General features: G+C 37.9%; 1 protein-coding gene across 1 annotated transcript in view; it reads right to left on the bottom strand.

The window, feature by feature from the left end:
• Positions 1-12,746: 12,746 nt before the first annotated feature.
• Positions 12,747-14,131, bottom strand: part of ATO (splicing factor-like protein) — a 71,473-nt gene continuing 70,088 nt past the window's right edge. Inside the window, exons 10-12 of the mRNA XM_087375865.1 lie at positions 13,782-13,910; positions 13,523-13,669; positions 12,747-13,440 (exon numbers count right to left, since the gene is read on the bottom strand). Of these exons, the coding sequence (XP_087231991.1) occupies positions 13,294-13,440; positions 13,523-13,669; positions 13,782-13,910 (423 nt within the window). The 3' untranslated portion in view covers positions 12,747-13,293. The remainder of the gene's footprint in view (positions 13,441-13,522; positions 13,670-13,781; positions 13,911-14,131) is intronic.

Raw genomic sequence — 14,131 nt, 5'->3', positions numbered from 1 at the left:
GAACACTTCTTTCTCTTAAAAGATTTGGTTAAAACCTACTTTTCCCCTATAGCCTCTCCATGGAGATGGTACAAGCATATCAATAAGAAAGCATAACTCCACAAGTAGTACCTCTATTTAGTTTAATCATAATATGATGATTTAGTTATATTTTTGCTAAACCTAGTTAAATTTTACTTATAGAATAAGAAATGCATCCATGAATGTCTAGGGTAACTTTCATAGTCATGGTATATAGGGTCATGAAATTCCTACTTAGAACTTCAAGATTTTTTTCTTTCCTCATGCTAGTTGTATTTCTAGATTAATTACCAGACAAATCAATGAAAGTCCAAGATAGTAAAGCAATTGATAGGATTATAAGGAACAAAATGTGTGCGATCATGTATCATACGAGGGGTGCCTGCATGGAAACCCACCATGACTCTTTAGCTCAACATCCCAAGTGTAGTACTAATCTTCACAATTTAGCAATACACACGCAAAGCATTTAAGGTCAAGGCAACCACTCTAGTGAGCATTGCAATGTATCTTATAGAACATCAAGTCTACCTAGTCAATCACCTTAGGAGAAAACTTAGATACAAATAATGAGTCATCACCTTCCTCAAATTTCTTGACAAAATAAAGGATATCCTTCAATTCTATCTTCTCATATGCCTCTTCATTTAATTTTTCGCAAACAACATTACATTAAAAAACACCAATATTAATTCTGTTATAATTTATCTATTTCAAGTAACATTAGCATTCAAAGATGGTACACACCATTCATATGTAACTATGTAATTTATTTAAGGCTCCAATAATGGGCAATTCATTAACTAACCCAATAGTTATGAAGCTTGCTACAATAATATGCTTGGCAATATCAAATTACCTATAGTTTTCCTTAATTGGCTCCATCCAAGCAAAAAAGAAATATTTTTTGTAGCGAAATCCTTGTCTGCAAGATTTCTTTAAACTCTCCTCTAAATGCTTTTTTATCTCCTCCAAAATAGAAGACCTTTCATAAGCAACACGAACAACCCCTTCTCCTTCGAATTATAACCATCTAAAATAAAGTTCATTTTTAAATTTGATTGCCTTTGTCCAACCTATTTGACATCATCAAGTATGTAAATGTGACATACTGGGATAAGTTGAGGTGGAGTATCTATTACAATCCTAAGTCTACCCATTGTTTTTGGGCCAACTACTCCATTCGTAAATATGTTGGTATTTCACCATACGTATCATCCTCACTTTTATCCTTTTACTTCTCAATTTTTACTTTAACACAAAAATTCTTTCCTTCTCCCTCTTTTGAATACATCTCATGAAAATCCTCTTTCATGAAGTCATCATCGTCACAACTTTGAATTGTTCTACAAAAACTGTGTTGATTGTTAAAGTATCTATTGGTAAACTATTGACATCATATGTATTCATTGATTGTACCATCATGCACAGTAATATCAATTGAATAAAGTACTTACACCACTTTTATATTTCTCCTTATCCATTTCCTTATCTAATTATTGCATCTCCATTGCAAGTTTGTACAATGACATGGTCATCACCATTCTAATAAAATTTTAGTAATGCCAAATATAGTTCTTAAAAACTGATTGAAACTCTAAATTGTATGTATTAATCTCATCTTAATAAATCTTGCACAAATCTATGTATCAATTGGCTTGCACAAATCAGGGAATGTAACCCAAATCCAATACGTATGACTATGGGTTCTATAGGAAAATACATGGTGATGAATGCACAAAAGAAGGTTAGTCAAGTTTTTTTTTGTACATTTTTCTTTAAGAAATACATTGTTTTATCTTAAAATCATTAAAAATGTTTTAAATACAAACACCATATTTTTCCACTAACTGTAAGAAACCAATTAAGTTACATGGTATGTTGAAACACCGCATGGTATGTGTAGAATATACCACATAGCATTGTCAATATAGCATGTGGTGTTATGGATATACTACACTCTATCTCGAATTTGATACCATGCGATCAATTGTAGCTTGCATGACTAACATGTGTCCACCACATGGAAATTTTTAACATGTGATTGCCTACTTTACTACATGGTAGCCCAACTATACGACACGTTAAATTAGTGCACAATATATAAAAGGGATGTTCACCATTATTCACTGCATTAAATACCTAGTCCATTGCATGTGCATTGCTTCCTCCTTCTTCTTTTTGTGAGTTTTTAGGTTTTGTTTTTCAGGTTCCCTATTTAATATTTGTGTTTGTTAGGTGACACTAGGTGTGTGGCTCATAGTATTTGGCCTGATCAAACCATCCTAAAGGTGTGGAGAGAAAGAGAGAGAGAGAGAGAGGGGGGGGGGCGAATATTAAATCAAGGCCACTAGCAAATGTTGGTCTAGTGGTGTTATAACTTTCTCTTGGTACCTGATTACCTCCATCCCTAAAATAATGGCATCACCAATAGTAGTTGTGAGGTCACCATCAGTAGGAGTTGTGAAGTCACGACTAATAGTGATTGCAAATGGACCACCAAGCACTAGTAGCAAGGTCAACTTGTAAGCCTTATTTTTGCTAGGAAGGATGGCTTGTAGATTAATAATGTCACTCAACCCTGTAAAAGCAGTGTCAAGTGGACTAGGCCAAGGACTTCCTTGGTCATTGAGATTTTGCTCATTGGGATCAGAATTAAGACTATCATGCTCATCGCAAATTTTCTCATTGAGATTAGGAATTTTTCCATTGGGAGTAGGGCTAGGGTTTCTTGGAGGGATCTTGGAGGAGTACTAGGGTTCTTTCTAGAGGATGGATAGGGTTTCTTTCTATGGATCTAGGAGGGAATGGAGAAGAGGATCAAGGAGGGGATGTTGGAGTGGGACAAAGAGACCCCTCTTGGGTACACTGAATACTCCTTGGGGTAAAATAAGGATAGGAGGAGGAAGCTATTTTGCATGCAACCTAGTAAGATTGGGAGGATGAAGCTACTTCAAACTTCACATGCAATCCTAACAAGAGTTGTGAGGGCTGCACTTGATGGCTTTGGTCTACCAGTATTTTTAGTTCTAGCCATAGGAATTGAGATTGAAATTTGATTTTAAGCTTGCCCCAAGCTTGCTTATATAGAGAGTTTGAGAGAGTTTCTTTGGCCCCTCTTTTTATATGCATACACATGCATGCATGCACATAACTCCACACACATTTACCTACTTGTGAGTTGCTGGTGCTTGTGGGTGATATGCCTATGGTATAGACTCACCTACATCTATATTGGATGATCACACACCTGATGAGGGGTTGATTATGTGGAATGTAGTCTCCTTGCCTTTCCTCCACCCACATTGGCAGGACAATTTTGTGACTTTTTGAATATTCATTGTCCTCCTTAGGCTTCACCTAGCCTCCATGAAATTCCATCCTTAAAAGCAATTCTGTAGCTTTTGCAATATACGTTGTGCATACAGTTGCTTGTTGGCATCAAATTCTAAGCATAAACTAGATGGAGATATAATTACTTGTTGGAGTATGCAAAAGCTTAGCATGCAAAGTGCGTACATGTACTCTCTCTAATGGGATATGCAAAATAGAGTCCCACTTAGGGTCCTTTTTGTCACTATTATGAGATCCCATCAGTTGCATGTGAGAATGCCATTTTCCCATTGTAAGCTTCCCTTTTGCATCCTTTAAGGGTGAGTGTGGTACAAGCATATGAATTATCATCTGCACATATGTCACAACCATACAAGCACTTGAATGTCTTCAAATCATCTACCAGAGTCCATTTTATTTGAAATGTTCCATGTCCATCTGCTAATAACGGTTTCCCTTTCTCTTGTCTCCAAATAATTGATGGGACACTAGTTCTATCTAGAACCCACTTTAATGTCTTGTGGCACCCTTTTGGAGTCTCAAATATAGGAACCTACTAGATCTACTTTTTAGACTAGATTGAGAAATTCTGCACAACTTCCTCATCCCACTGACAGAAAACCAAGGCCATAGTGCAAATTCTTACCTTCTCCAACTTGTTCCCTTTGACCAATTAGCTTGTTCCGTTTGATCGATTGACCTTCATCCATCTTGATAGCAAAAATTATCTTACCATTGCACTCTATTTCATGAATAAGAAACACTTTGTGAGAACTGTACTATTCCCCAATATTATGAGTTGTTCTCCTTAGGCTCTCTATAATCCACTTGCTTGCAAAACCAGTCTATGCATGGTCAAATCATTTGCAATCACCAAGCAAGCCAACATTTAAATTTTGAAAATTGCAAATTCAAAATTTGATTTCCTTCTCCCTTCCTCCTCACCCTCCCTCCGTCCCTCCCACCTCCCTCCCCCTCCCTCCCTCCTCCCCACTTTCTTGCACCTCCCTCATCCTCCCCCTCCTCCACATGCCTCTTCCATATGCCTTCTCCCTCTTGCTACCTTCCTCCTCCTCCTCGTGCTCCTCACTCTTGCAAACCTCCTCTGCCTTTTCCTCCTCCTCCTCCCTCTTGCAGATGCCTCCTCCTTCTCTAACATTGAGTCACAATCCTCCTCCTCATCCATCCCATATGATTTCTCCTCCTCCTCTAGCCTTTGACCAATGTGCATTGTAGTCTCTCTACACTTTCTATCTACTCATGGTGCCATTTCATGACATCTATAACAAGTACCATTACAAGTTTCTATTGGAGGCTCGATATACAAACACACAAAGTTTGAGGGGCAAGAGAGTTGCTAAAAGTGAGTGCCACAAGCTTCTCTACAAGGAAAGAATCATATTGACCTTTGGACACAAGGTACCTTGTATCCTCAAGATCCTCCCACCCAAAAGACCCCTCCATTTCATTCAATGCATGAGTTTGTCTGCTTTGTTGGATGGGAACCCTCCTAGGTGTAAGAGATGTAACAAGTGGGCTTAATTGTGGGCTTTAGGATTCGTTTGTCCCCCACCAGGAATCCATTTCCTAATCCATTCCTTATGAGTCCCTTTTGAGACCCCATTTGTCCCCTATGTTTATGTTCAACCTATTTTGTAGCCACAACTTCAAGACATGGATAGTGACATGGTGGACACAATAACAATGCAATATTCTAAGTTCCACATACACAAGGTTTTCTTGGTTCATGCCATGCCATAATTTTGTTTCTTGGTTTCAAAATTTATTAATGCATAGAACAAATACTGTGTGCATATGTAAGCATATAGATGAAAGTGCCCTTGATGCGTTGCTTGGGGAGACTTGGGGGAGCAGGCAAGGTGAACAAAAGGGTGATGTATTTCAATGTCATACATGTAGGACAATGTGGTTATTAGGAACAACTTATATTGAAAGACATTGTATTTTTCTTTTCAATATAGGAAGTTAAAAACAACGGGTGCCCACGAGCTTACCCTTGACTCAAATGACGATGACAACACACCAATATGTGAGCTTGATGGGGAAGATGTCACATCTGTGATTGTCACATCACAGCGGATGTTTGAGATAACTTCTTGCTCATGGAGTATGGGTTGTTAGAGTTTTTCATCTTTTCCTTAAATGGTCAAAGAGTACACAAGCCAAAAAGCTCATGTCTCACGTCAATTTTATGCCTCATTGTGACATAGAAGATAGCAAACAATGTGTCTGAGTAATGTGGCCATTAAACTAAGGAGAGAGATTTTCTCTTTTTTCCACTTCAGTTGAAATATTATAAAAATTTGGTTTATTAGACTATAAGGTTTTTATTGTGTCGTTTCATGTCTTAATTGCTAAAAACTATGCGTTTTTAAATTTTCACCTTTTTTAGGGGTGCTTATAGCTATTTAAGGGTGTAACAATAATCTATTACTTACTTTCACTCTTTTAAAGCTAGAATTTCCTTATCATGCCACTCCCTCTAGCATCCCTACCGTTGACATGACAATCTCCATGGATTCACCATGGGCATCTTTCTGTGAGTTCATCTCATGAGTCGGTCAACTAAGCAGTAACCGATGCAACTTTCCCTGGTATGGCATAAGAGATATGGACATGTCAATTTTAAAAGCTTGATGCAATATGGAGAACGAGATATTTTCCCTATTTTACAAGACCGTAATCTCTAAGAAAAAACCAAGGACCTCATCAAGTACATGCAAGATTGTATAAAGGATTTTCATATTAGCTTAATAAATCTAGGAAATTATGTGTGCCCTCATAATATCTCACCTATTGTACATTGATGAGCCTCGATTCATAAAGCGTCTTTAACGTTTTGTCTCTAATCTTCCAAATGATTCCTATATACATATTAATATCAAGAGTCTTCTAGAGTTGGATATCGTAGGGAACATGAAATCTAGGTTCCTCTTTTGGAAGATGGATTTTATTTTCCTTCTCCAACAAGGACACCAACATGAAGAGCCCTTATCCCCACACAGTCCCTCTACCTCTAGTTCCGAATCCTAGATCCTAAGAATGAGTCCAACCTCTACTTCAAAGAGGCAATTTATGAGGAAGATGAGATTTAAGGAGAGGAATCCTTTAAATTTCTCTAGATTGATCCCAGCATAGAGCCCTTAAGTAGCACAAAGCCCCCACCTCTGCAAACATGCCTAATGATCCAGGAATGGACATTTTGAAATTAGTCTTTATCAATATCGATGGAAAGGAATACCTATTCCTCCATGACATGGAGAATCTATTTTGTTTAAGGGAGGATGAGGCACTTGGAGTTTTATCAGGTTATGAGGTTGACAGCAGCATCAAAGATCCTAGATTTGTGGGATGATTGGATGAAGACCTTGACGAATTTCTTTACACAATATTGGCTAATTTGAAGAATGGAGAAAGGCCCTGTCATGGGTGATTGGGAATTCTATCATACCATAAAAATGCCAGCAAAGTCATTCTGATCCACTGCCTAGTAGCAGTTGTCAATGCACTTTGTGCAAACACAGCATCAGCCATGTATTTGGCTAGCAACGATGCCACTCCCATTGTTGCTATTCGCAGTAGATTTAGAACTCGAAACCTACTTAGGGCTTCAAAAACCTCTATTCTATACGTCATCGAGGTAGCAAAGAATATAAATAGACTTTAAAGCCTCCTTGTAAAGATCCTTCTTATAAATAATACATGGATCTCTTTCATATCATTTCTTTCGCATGGATACATGCCCAATTTCACTTGTTGTTTTTCATTGAGTTATTCTCTGTAAGTCTAAATTTATTATTCCTCATTGCATTGAGTTATGTTTTAATTACTTCTTTTCATTGAGTTTAATGTTTTCATTAGTTTAAATAATCCCATTATGCAATTTAACACATCAATCCACCTGTTTCCAATACTTCATTAACAATGTTTTGTCAATTTATCCTTATTTGATGCCGACACAAAAGGCAAAGTTCATATGGGGCATATTTGATGCAAGACAACCCCATTTCTTGCCATGTGCACGAATTTGGGTCCGAGGGGTGTCCAGGGCCCAAAATTGCATCATAATGGGGAAGGGGGTTTTCTTGCATAAAATGCTCACTTGATAAACTTTGCCTTCTACACGAAAGGTAGATTCCTTCATCTTGGCCATTAAAATCGGATCATTTGTTTGAAATGTCAAAATGGCATAGGAATTTAATGCAATGTATTTATTTAAATGCATTAAATTCCCACTTATGAACCATATACACACACATATATACACATATAATATAAACACATACATACACATGAGAATGTACATATATAGTACACATCATAAACATTTAAATACTTATATCATTACATACATACATACACACACACATGTATATATACATCAAATGGGTTGATTGCACGACTAATAGATTTTTAAATGTTTTCCTTAATTTAATTAACGTCATTATGCAATTTAACAGATGTAACACCCAATTTCCAATAATTCATCATTAATTTTTGAGAACTTTAGAAGGGATTTGATGCAAGGGAAAAGGAAAAGTTCATCAAGGACACCTTTTACACAAGGAATCCCCATTTGCACTATGGCATGAATTTGGTCCCTTGGACACCCTTGAGAAGCCCAAATACATGCCACAGTGGCGGGAAATGGGGTTTCACTTCTCAAAATGTCATCTTGATCAACTTTGCCATCAAAATTTTCTCTTGCGTCTTTTTTCGTACTTAATATAAATCTTTTCATTTCTTTTTACAAAAATACACTAGAGTCCCATAGTTTTCTAGAGATGCTTGAGGTACTATATGGGTTGGTCACTCTGTGAGAGCCTTTATCTAGAATCACACCACTAATTTTGGCATGGTGGAAAGTGTTCATCCCCATTAGTTTTGACTAGTAGGATTTATACATAGTTGAGCTACTAGCATTGAAATAAGCATCAAAAATTATAGAGAATCTCTAACAACATCAATACTATCGATATAAATGTTAATAAAATCATCCATGTAACTACATGTCAATGCTAATAGCAAAGCTTACGAAGATGTATCCGCAAATGATGCACTTGGATGAATGGTCTTTAGCCCAGCTATGCCCAAACTTGGTAGATGGAACACCATTTGTTGTTAAATCTACCTAATTTCTATACTTGATTTGATCAAATCTCATGCCTTCTAGACTACTTGATTCCTATCCTTGAATCTTATCTTTAATTTGATAAAATCTCATATTTTTCTAGCTAAGACAATGACATATGTGAAGAATGTAGGATGTCAAGGGAGCTCCCAATCCATCCAAACTTGTCTAGTTTCTTGTGTTGATTGTGTTCAAAAGTCTTCTCAAGTCTACTATTAGTTGCCGCACAATATCTAACCATTAGATGGAATATTGTGGATGAATAGCCCTTTGAGCCATTTGATATTGTGGACCATTGCAATATGACTAATTTTTTAGGATACAATGTATGGGTTTCCAAATGGCACCACTTGTTATCCCACAATGTTCTAGAATCTAACTAGTTCCATCCAACTTGGGTCACTTTAACCAGCATGCTAATGAAGCACCCATGTTTAGCACCTAGTTGAGGTTAGCATTTAAAAATGAAAAACAATTATAACATAGATGTGTATAGATCCAGGTAGGATCACACGTGGTAGGACGGTGGGATCCCACCTTTAGGCCAACATGCCATATATATATATATATATATATATATATATATATATATATATATATATATGCATATATATATACATACATACATACATACATACATACATATGTATGTATGTATGTATGTATGTATATGTATATGTATATAATATAACACACACAGACACACACATGCGCGAGCGCGCATATATGTGTGTGTGTGTGTGTGTGTGTGTGTGTGTGTGTGTGTGTGTGTGTGTGTGTGTGTGTGTGTGTGTACATACATATATAATGCCAAGCTACAATTACAATTGAGTGAAGAAAAGAAATTGTGGGATAAGATTTTGGATTTCCAAGTTTGTCAAAAGGTCTACGAGTCATTCAAGTCTTATTCCCACCTTCCAATTCAAGTGTATTATTGTGGATGGATTATACTTTATTTTTCTACATTTATCTTCCTTTCCTTTGAGAGAAGTATGTCTCCTTGTAAAGATAACTTTATGGTGTTCAAGCTACTACGGAGATTGCCAAGCATAAAAGCTCCTTGAATCCTAGATAAAGAATAAAATCATTGAGCATAGATCACAACATTGGCAAAAGGTGAAGAAGCCAACCATCCAAGCAAGATGAATGTACATTCAATAGGCTTCCCAAGCACAAAATCGAATGCAAGGCACTCCAACTACAGGAACTAAGGCATGAAGTAGAATGCTAGTAGGGTGTAGTTGTGGAAGTCGGTGGAAGAATTTTTGAAGATGCATCACAAAAGATGGGGGCATGGAGGGGGAAGAGAGAGAGAGAGAGAGAGAGAGGCTGAAGTCAAGCAAAATAAGTGGGAATGAAAATAGTAAGTTGAGAGCAATTCCCTTTGAGGTCCTTAATCACCATTACATGTTCTATTTTCATGCTCTCATGTGCTTTTTCAACGAAGTCTGTTATTTGTCTCAAGAGACCAACATCCTAAACCATGGTAAGATGCTATGTAAAGTCCAATGCAAAATGCACCAACAAAGCTATACCATCAACCATCCTTTGCAATTAAAGGAAAAAGTGGCACGGTATGTAACCTTTAATGAAAAGTTTCTTAGCGTGGACGATGCATATTTCATTTGAGAGGTAAGTTCAGCAGGGTGTGAATCTTTAACTAAAAGTTTCATAGCCCTGATAATGTATATTCCATTTGTGATGTTGACTTATTGGGTGTGTTAAGCAAATAAGATCAACATCCCATGTCTACGCTTGAACAATGCATTCAGTAACAACCACGAATCAGTAACAATAAAACTATACTAAAACCTCTCTCTCTCTCTCTCTCTCTCTCTCTCTCTCTCTCTCTCTCTCTCATATTATAGAGAGAGAGAGAGAGAGAGAGAGAGAGATGCCCTTGCGTATATGCGTGCATGTGTGATTGAGAGAGACATTGTAGTGCACTCTATGTGTGTGTGTGTGTGTGTGTGTGTGTGTGTGTGTGTGTGTGTGAGAGAGAGAGAGAGAGAGAGAGAGATGCCCTTGCGTATATGCGTGCATGTGATTGAGAGAGACACTGTAGTGCACTCTATGTGTGTGTGTGTGTGTGTGTGTGTGTGTGTGTGTGAGAGAGAGAGAGAGAGAGAGAGAGCATCTGTATGTTTGTGGCCAAGAGAGAAAAGGATAGGAGAGGGGGAAGGGGGGAAGGTGCATGTGTATGTGTGTGGACGAGAGAGAAAAGGGGGGGTTGTGAATGCTTTGCTCCTCACCACAAAATCACACAACTGCTTATCTAGCTAAACATTGAGTAAACTGAGTATATAACCAAGCCAAGAAGGGCCTATGGTGGAGGGGTTATTGCAACTTGAAATTTCATTTCTTAAAATTGAAGACATTTTAAGATCCCATCTGGAGACCCAACAGAGCGAGTCTCTAACCCGTCGTAGACGGGTCATGGTACTCATGAATTAAATAAAGGGGGAAGGGGGAGGGACATTAAAGAGGGAGGTACATGTGAATTAGGAAGTGGGGAAAAACTAATGAAGAGGAAAAGCCATCTCAACGGGGGAGGATTTATAATACTATTATAAGAAAAGGGACATATATATTTCTTTATGGCTTAGTGGTAAGGCTCTCGCATGGGAAAATAAGGTTTTAGATTCAAATCTTTTCTTGAACATTTGGGGAAGCTCCGCTTCGACATAGTCCAAGAATAAAGTAAATTAAGTCATGGATAAATTAAGCCATGGAGAAACATAGGTTAATTCATGCATAAATAAATTAAGCCACAGAGAAACATAGGTTAATTAAAGCATAAATAGATTAAGCCAAAGATATACATAGGTTAGTTAGGACTGCATGCACCAAAACTAGTTAATTAATGGGTAGAAGTAGGTGAATAGGTACTCATAAACGTAGCATTTTTCCAAATTTTCCTCAGATCGATGCCATGTAGTCCAAGCAACATATGTTTCAAAAAATGTCTCATTTCTAGACCAAGATTGTGAGTGCTTTAAAAAGTGGGCCGGGATTTTTCCACACTTCGTAATATGGTCTTGAACTATGCATCTAGTCAAAGTTTTCATATCTTCTAGTCTATGGGCAAACCTCCCTTCATTGAGAAGCCAATTTGCATATAGGAGGTGAATGGGTACTCATAAATGTAGCATTTTTCCAAAATTTTATCAGATTGATGCCATGTAGTTCAAGAACACTGATAAACACTGATGGCTAGCCTTGTGGCAAATGTCACTGCTTATGGAGCAAAACCTGGCACCATCATTCAATTTTTCTTTACTACTCAATTTAACAATGGGGGAAAAGAAAAATCGTATTCTTTCCATAGGTTGTCCTAAAACACTGATGGCTAGCGTTGTGGCAAATGTCACTGCTTATGGAGCAAAACCTAGCACCATGACCTTGCCCAGTATTCAATGATGCAGAATATAATGCAGAATATAATGCTGCTTTAACAATCATTTGATATTTACGAGGAAAGCAGTTGTTTAAAAGCTAAACCTAGCACCATCATTCAATTTTTCTTTACCACTCACTCAATTGAACAATAGGGGAAAAGACAATCGTATTCTGTCCGTAGGTTGTCCTAAAACACTGATGGCTAGCCTTGTGGCAAATGTCACTGCTTATGGAGCAAAACCTAGCACCATGACCTTGCCCAGTATTCAATGATGCAGAATATAATGCTGCTTTAACAATCATTTGATATTTACGAGGAAAGCAGTTGTTTAAATGCTAGTATTAGCCATACTATGAGCTGCATGGCTTTCGGAACACCCACACCCTTGCTTAAATACCTCACCTAGGAATCAGCCATCATATCAAAACAGAAGCTAGAACGTGTCAACTTTGCCCACCATTTGCATTCTAAATATATATCCTAAGTGAAGATGCAATTCAAATTTAAGAGTGTATTTGAACATCAAAAGTAATACTAACTCAAATAGCGTTTATTGAAACTTCAACTAAAAGCAAGCTTGCACTGGCATGCTATAATTATCCCATTCAGCAAAGCTACCATTATCCCATTTAGCTTTCCTCTACTAAAGCCAACAATGCACGCTTGAACATCTCCTTGATGTGAGCTACATAACACTAACCTCACACTACAGGCTTTAAGATCGGTTTGGGAATCCCAACCATGTAAGACACCAGACCAAAGTTTTTCATATAATCTATTAATTCACAACTTCCTTTCTACATCCAACACCAAGCCAGCACCTTGCTTTTGCACTAAAAAAGGAGTAGATATTTGATGAAAACAGTGTCACCATAAGCAATTAACATGACGTTTGCCACCACCCGCTCTCTCAAGAATGCTTGTCCATGCAATAAGACAACCTTTTCACGCGCAAGCAGCAAGGATTTCCTACAGCAGCACTTTCTGCTTTGTTCACTTAACATTTCAACTCTACCCCCATCCTCCATTGGCTCGCATGATTACACCTTAAATAGCTTTCTTAAATTTTGTGTACTAGATTTCTTCACTCTTACATTCAGACGTATGATTTCCCAACAAGCCACATTGAAGCGAATTCCATCCCCCTTAAGATGCCTCATGACCAGCACTGCATTTTCCACAGCAGAAAGCTTCCCAGAACGTGCCTACCATCCGTCCGTATACCAGCCTCACAAAAGCGATTGCTCATGACAGTGAAACTTTCGCTCAAGTGCACCCAGCTTCTCAAAGAATTGACTCAGATATGATACAGAGATCTGGCTTGCATATGCTCATCAGGCTAATGCATTGTCTCTATCAAGTTTAATCTTGGAAGTTCAGCTTCAAATTATATGAGACCTTGCCGCTGGAGATCTGTGTACGTCTTCTTGTTATAAACATTACCCTCCTGGTCCTCATATTCCTCCTCCAGATCAGGTCTCCACTTGTTTACTCCTTGTCTCTCTTGTATCCTCTCCCACAAAGCCTTTGCATCCTGGAACAGAATCACAAGCAAACAATGTTCAGGCCTAGAAATCAGAAGCTTACCAAGGGCAGGGAGCTACTGACATACTAACCTTGATATTTGTTATTTCGTGAAAGTTCTTTGTGTTTGGAATACCAAGGCACCGCATGCCATGTTGATGTCGCCATTCTTTAAAATGCCTCTCAAACGCCCTGCGTCCCCAGTAGCTGTAATTACCACAAATTTCACACTTGAATTCCTGCACATGCCCAACAAACTCATTGAGCAATCAGAAGAAGCCTGACAAACTGTTGCTTGAACCTACAGGCATATTCAAAATGTACATTATGAATTAAGTGGGTGCTGTCTACCTGGCCCAGTCCATGAAGTTTGTACAACCAATATGGGATCGGTTTGCCATCCCAGCCCATAGGCAGTTTCAAGGGATTGTAAATTTGCTGCTCTTCCTCATCACTCTCACTTTCAGCTTGTATTTCCTCCTGCAAATTCAACGCCATGAAAAAATCTGATCAATTTCAAGTTCTCAAAACCCTACATATCCTAAAGTTCCATACGGGATTCCCATCTTACAGTAGCCAGCACACATACTCAAAATAACATAGCCCAAGCAGAGCTTTATAACTGCACCACATTTCCATTCTACGTTAATACCCATTTTAGACAATGCAGAGATTGCACAAAAGAAACCTCTTCCCTCCAA

The sequence above is a fragment of the Dipteris shenzhenensis genome, chromosome 6, assembly GCF_047967505.1.
Source record: "Dipteris shenzhenensis isolate YYH24624 ecotype China chromosome 6, Dip_SZ_1.0, whole genome shotgun sequence".
NCBI lineage: Eukaryota > Viridiplantae > Streptophyta > Polypodiopsida > Gleicheniales > Dipteridaceae > Dipteris > Dipteris shenzhenensis.
This window is presented reverse-complemented; position numbering and strand designations above follow the sequence as displayed.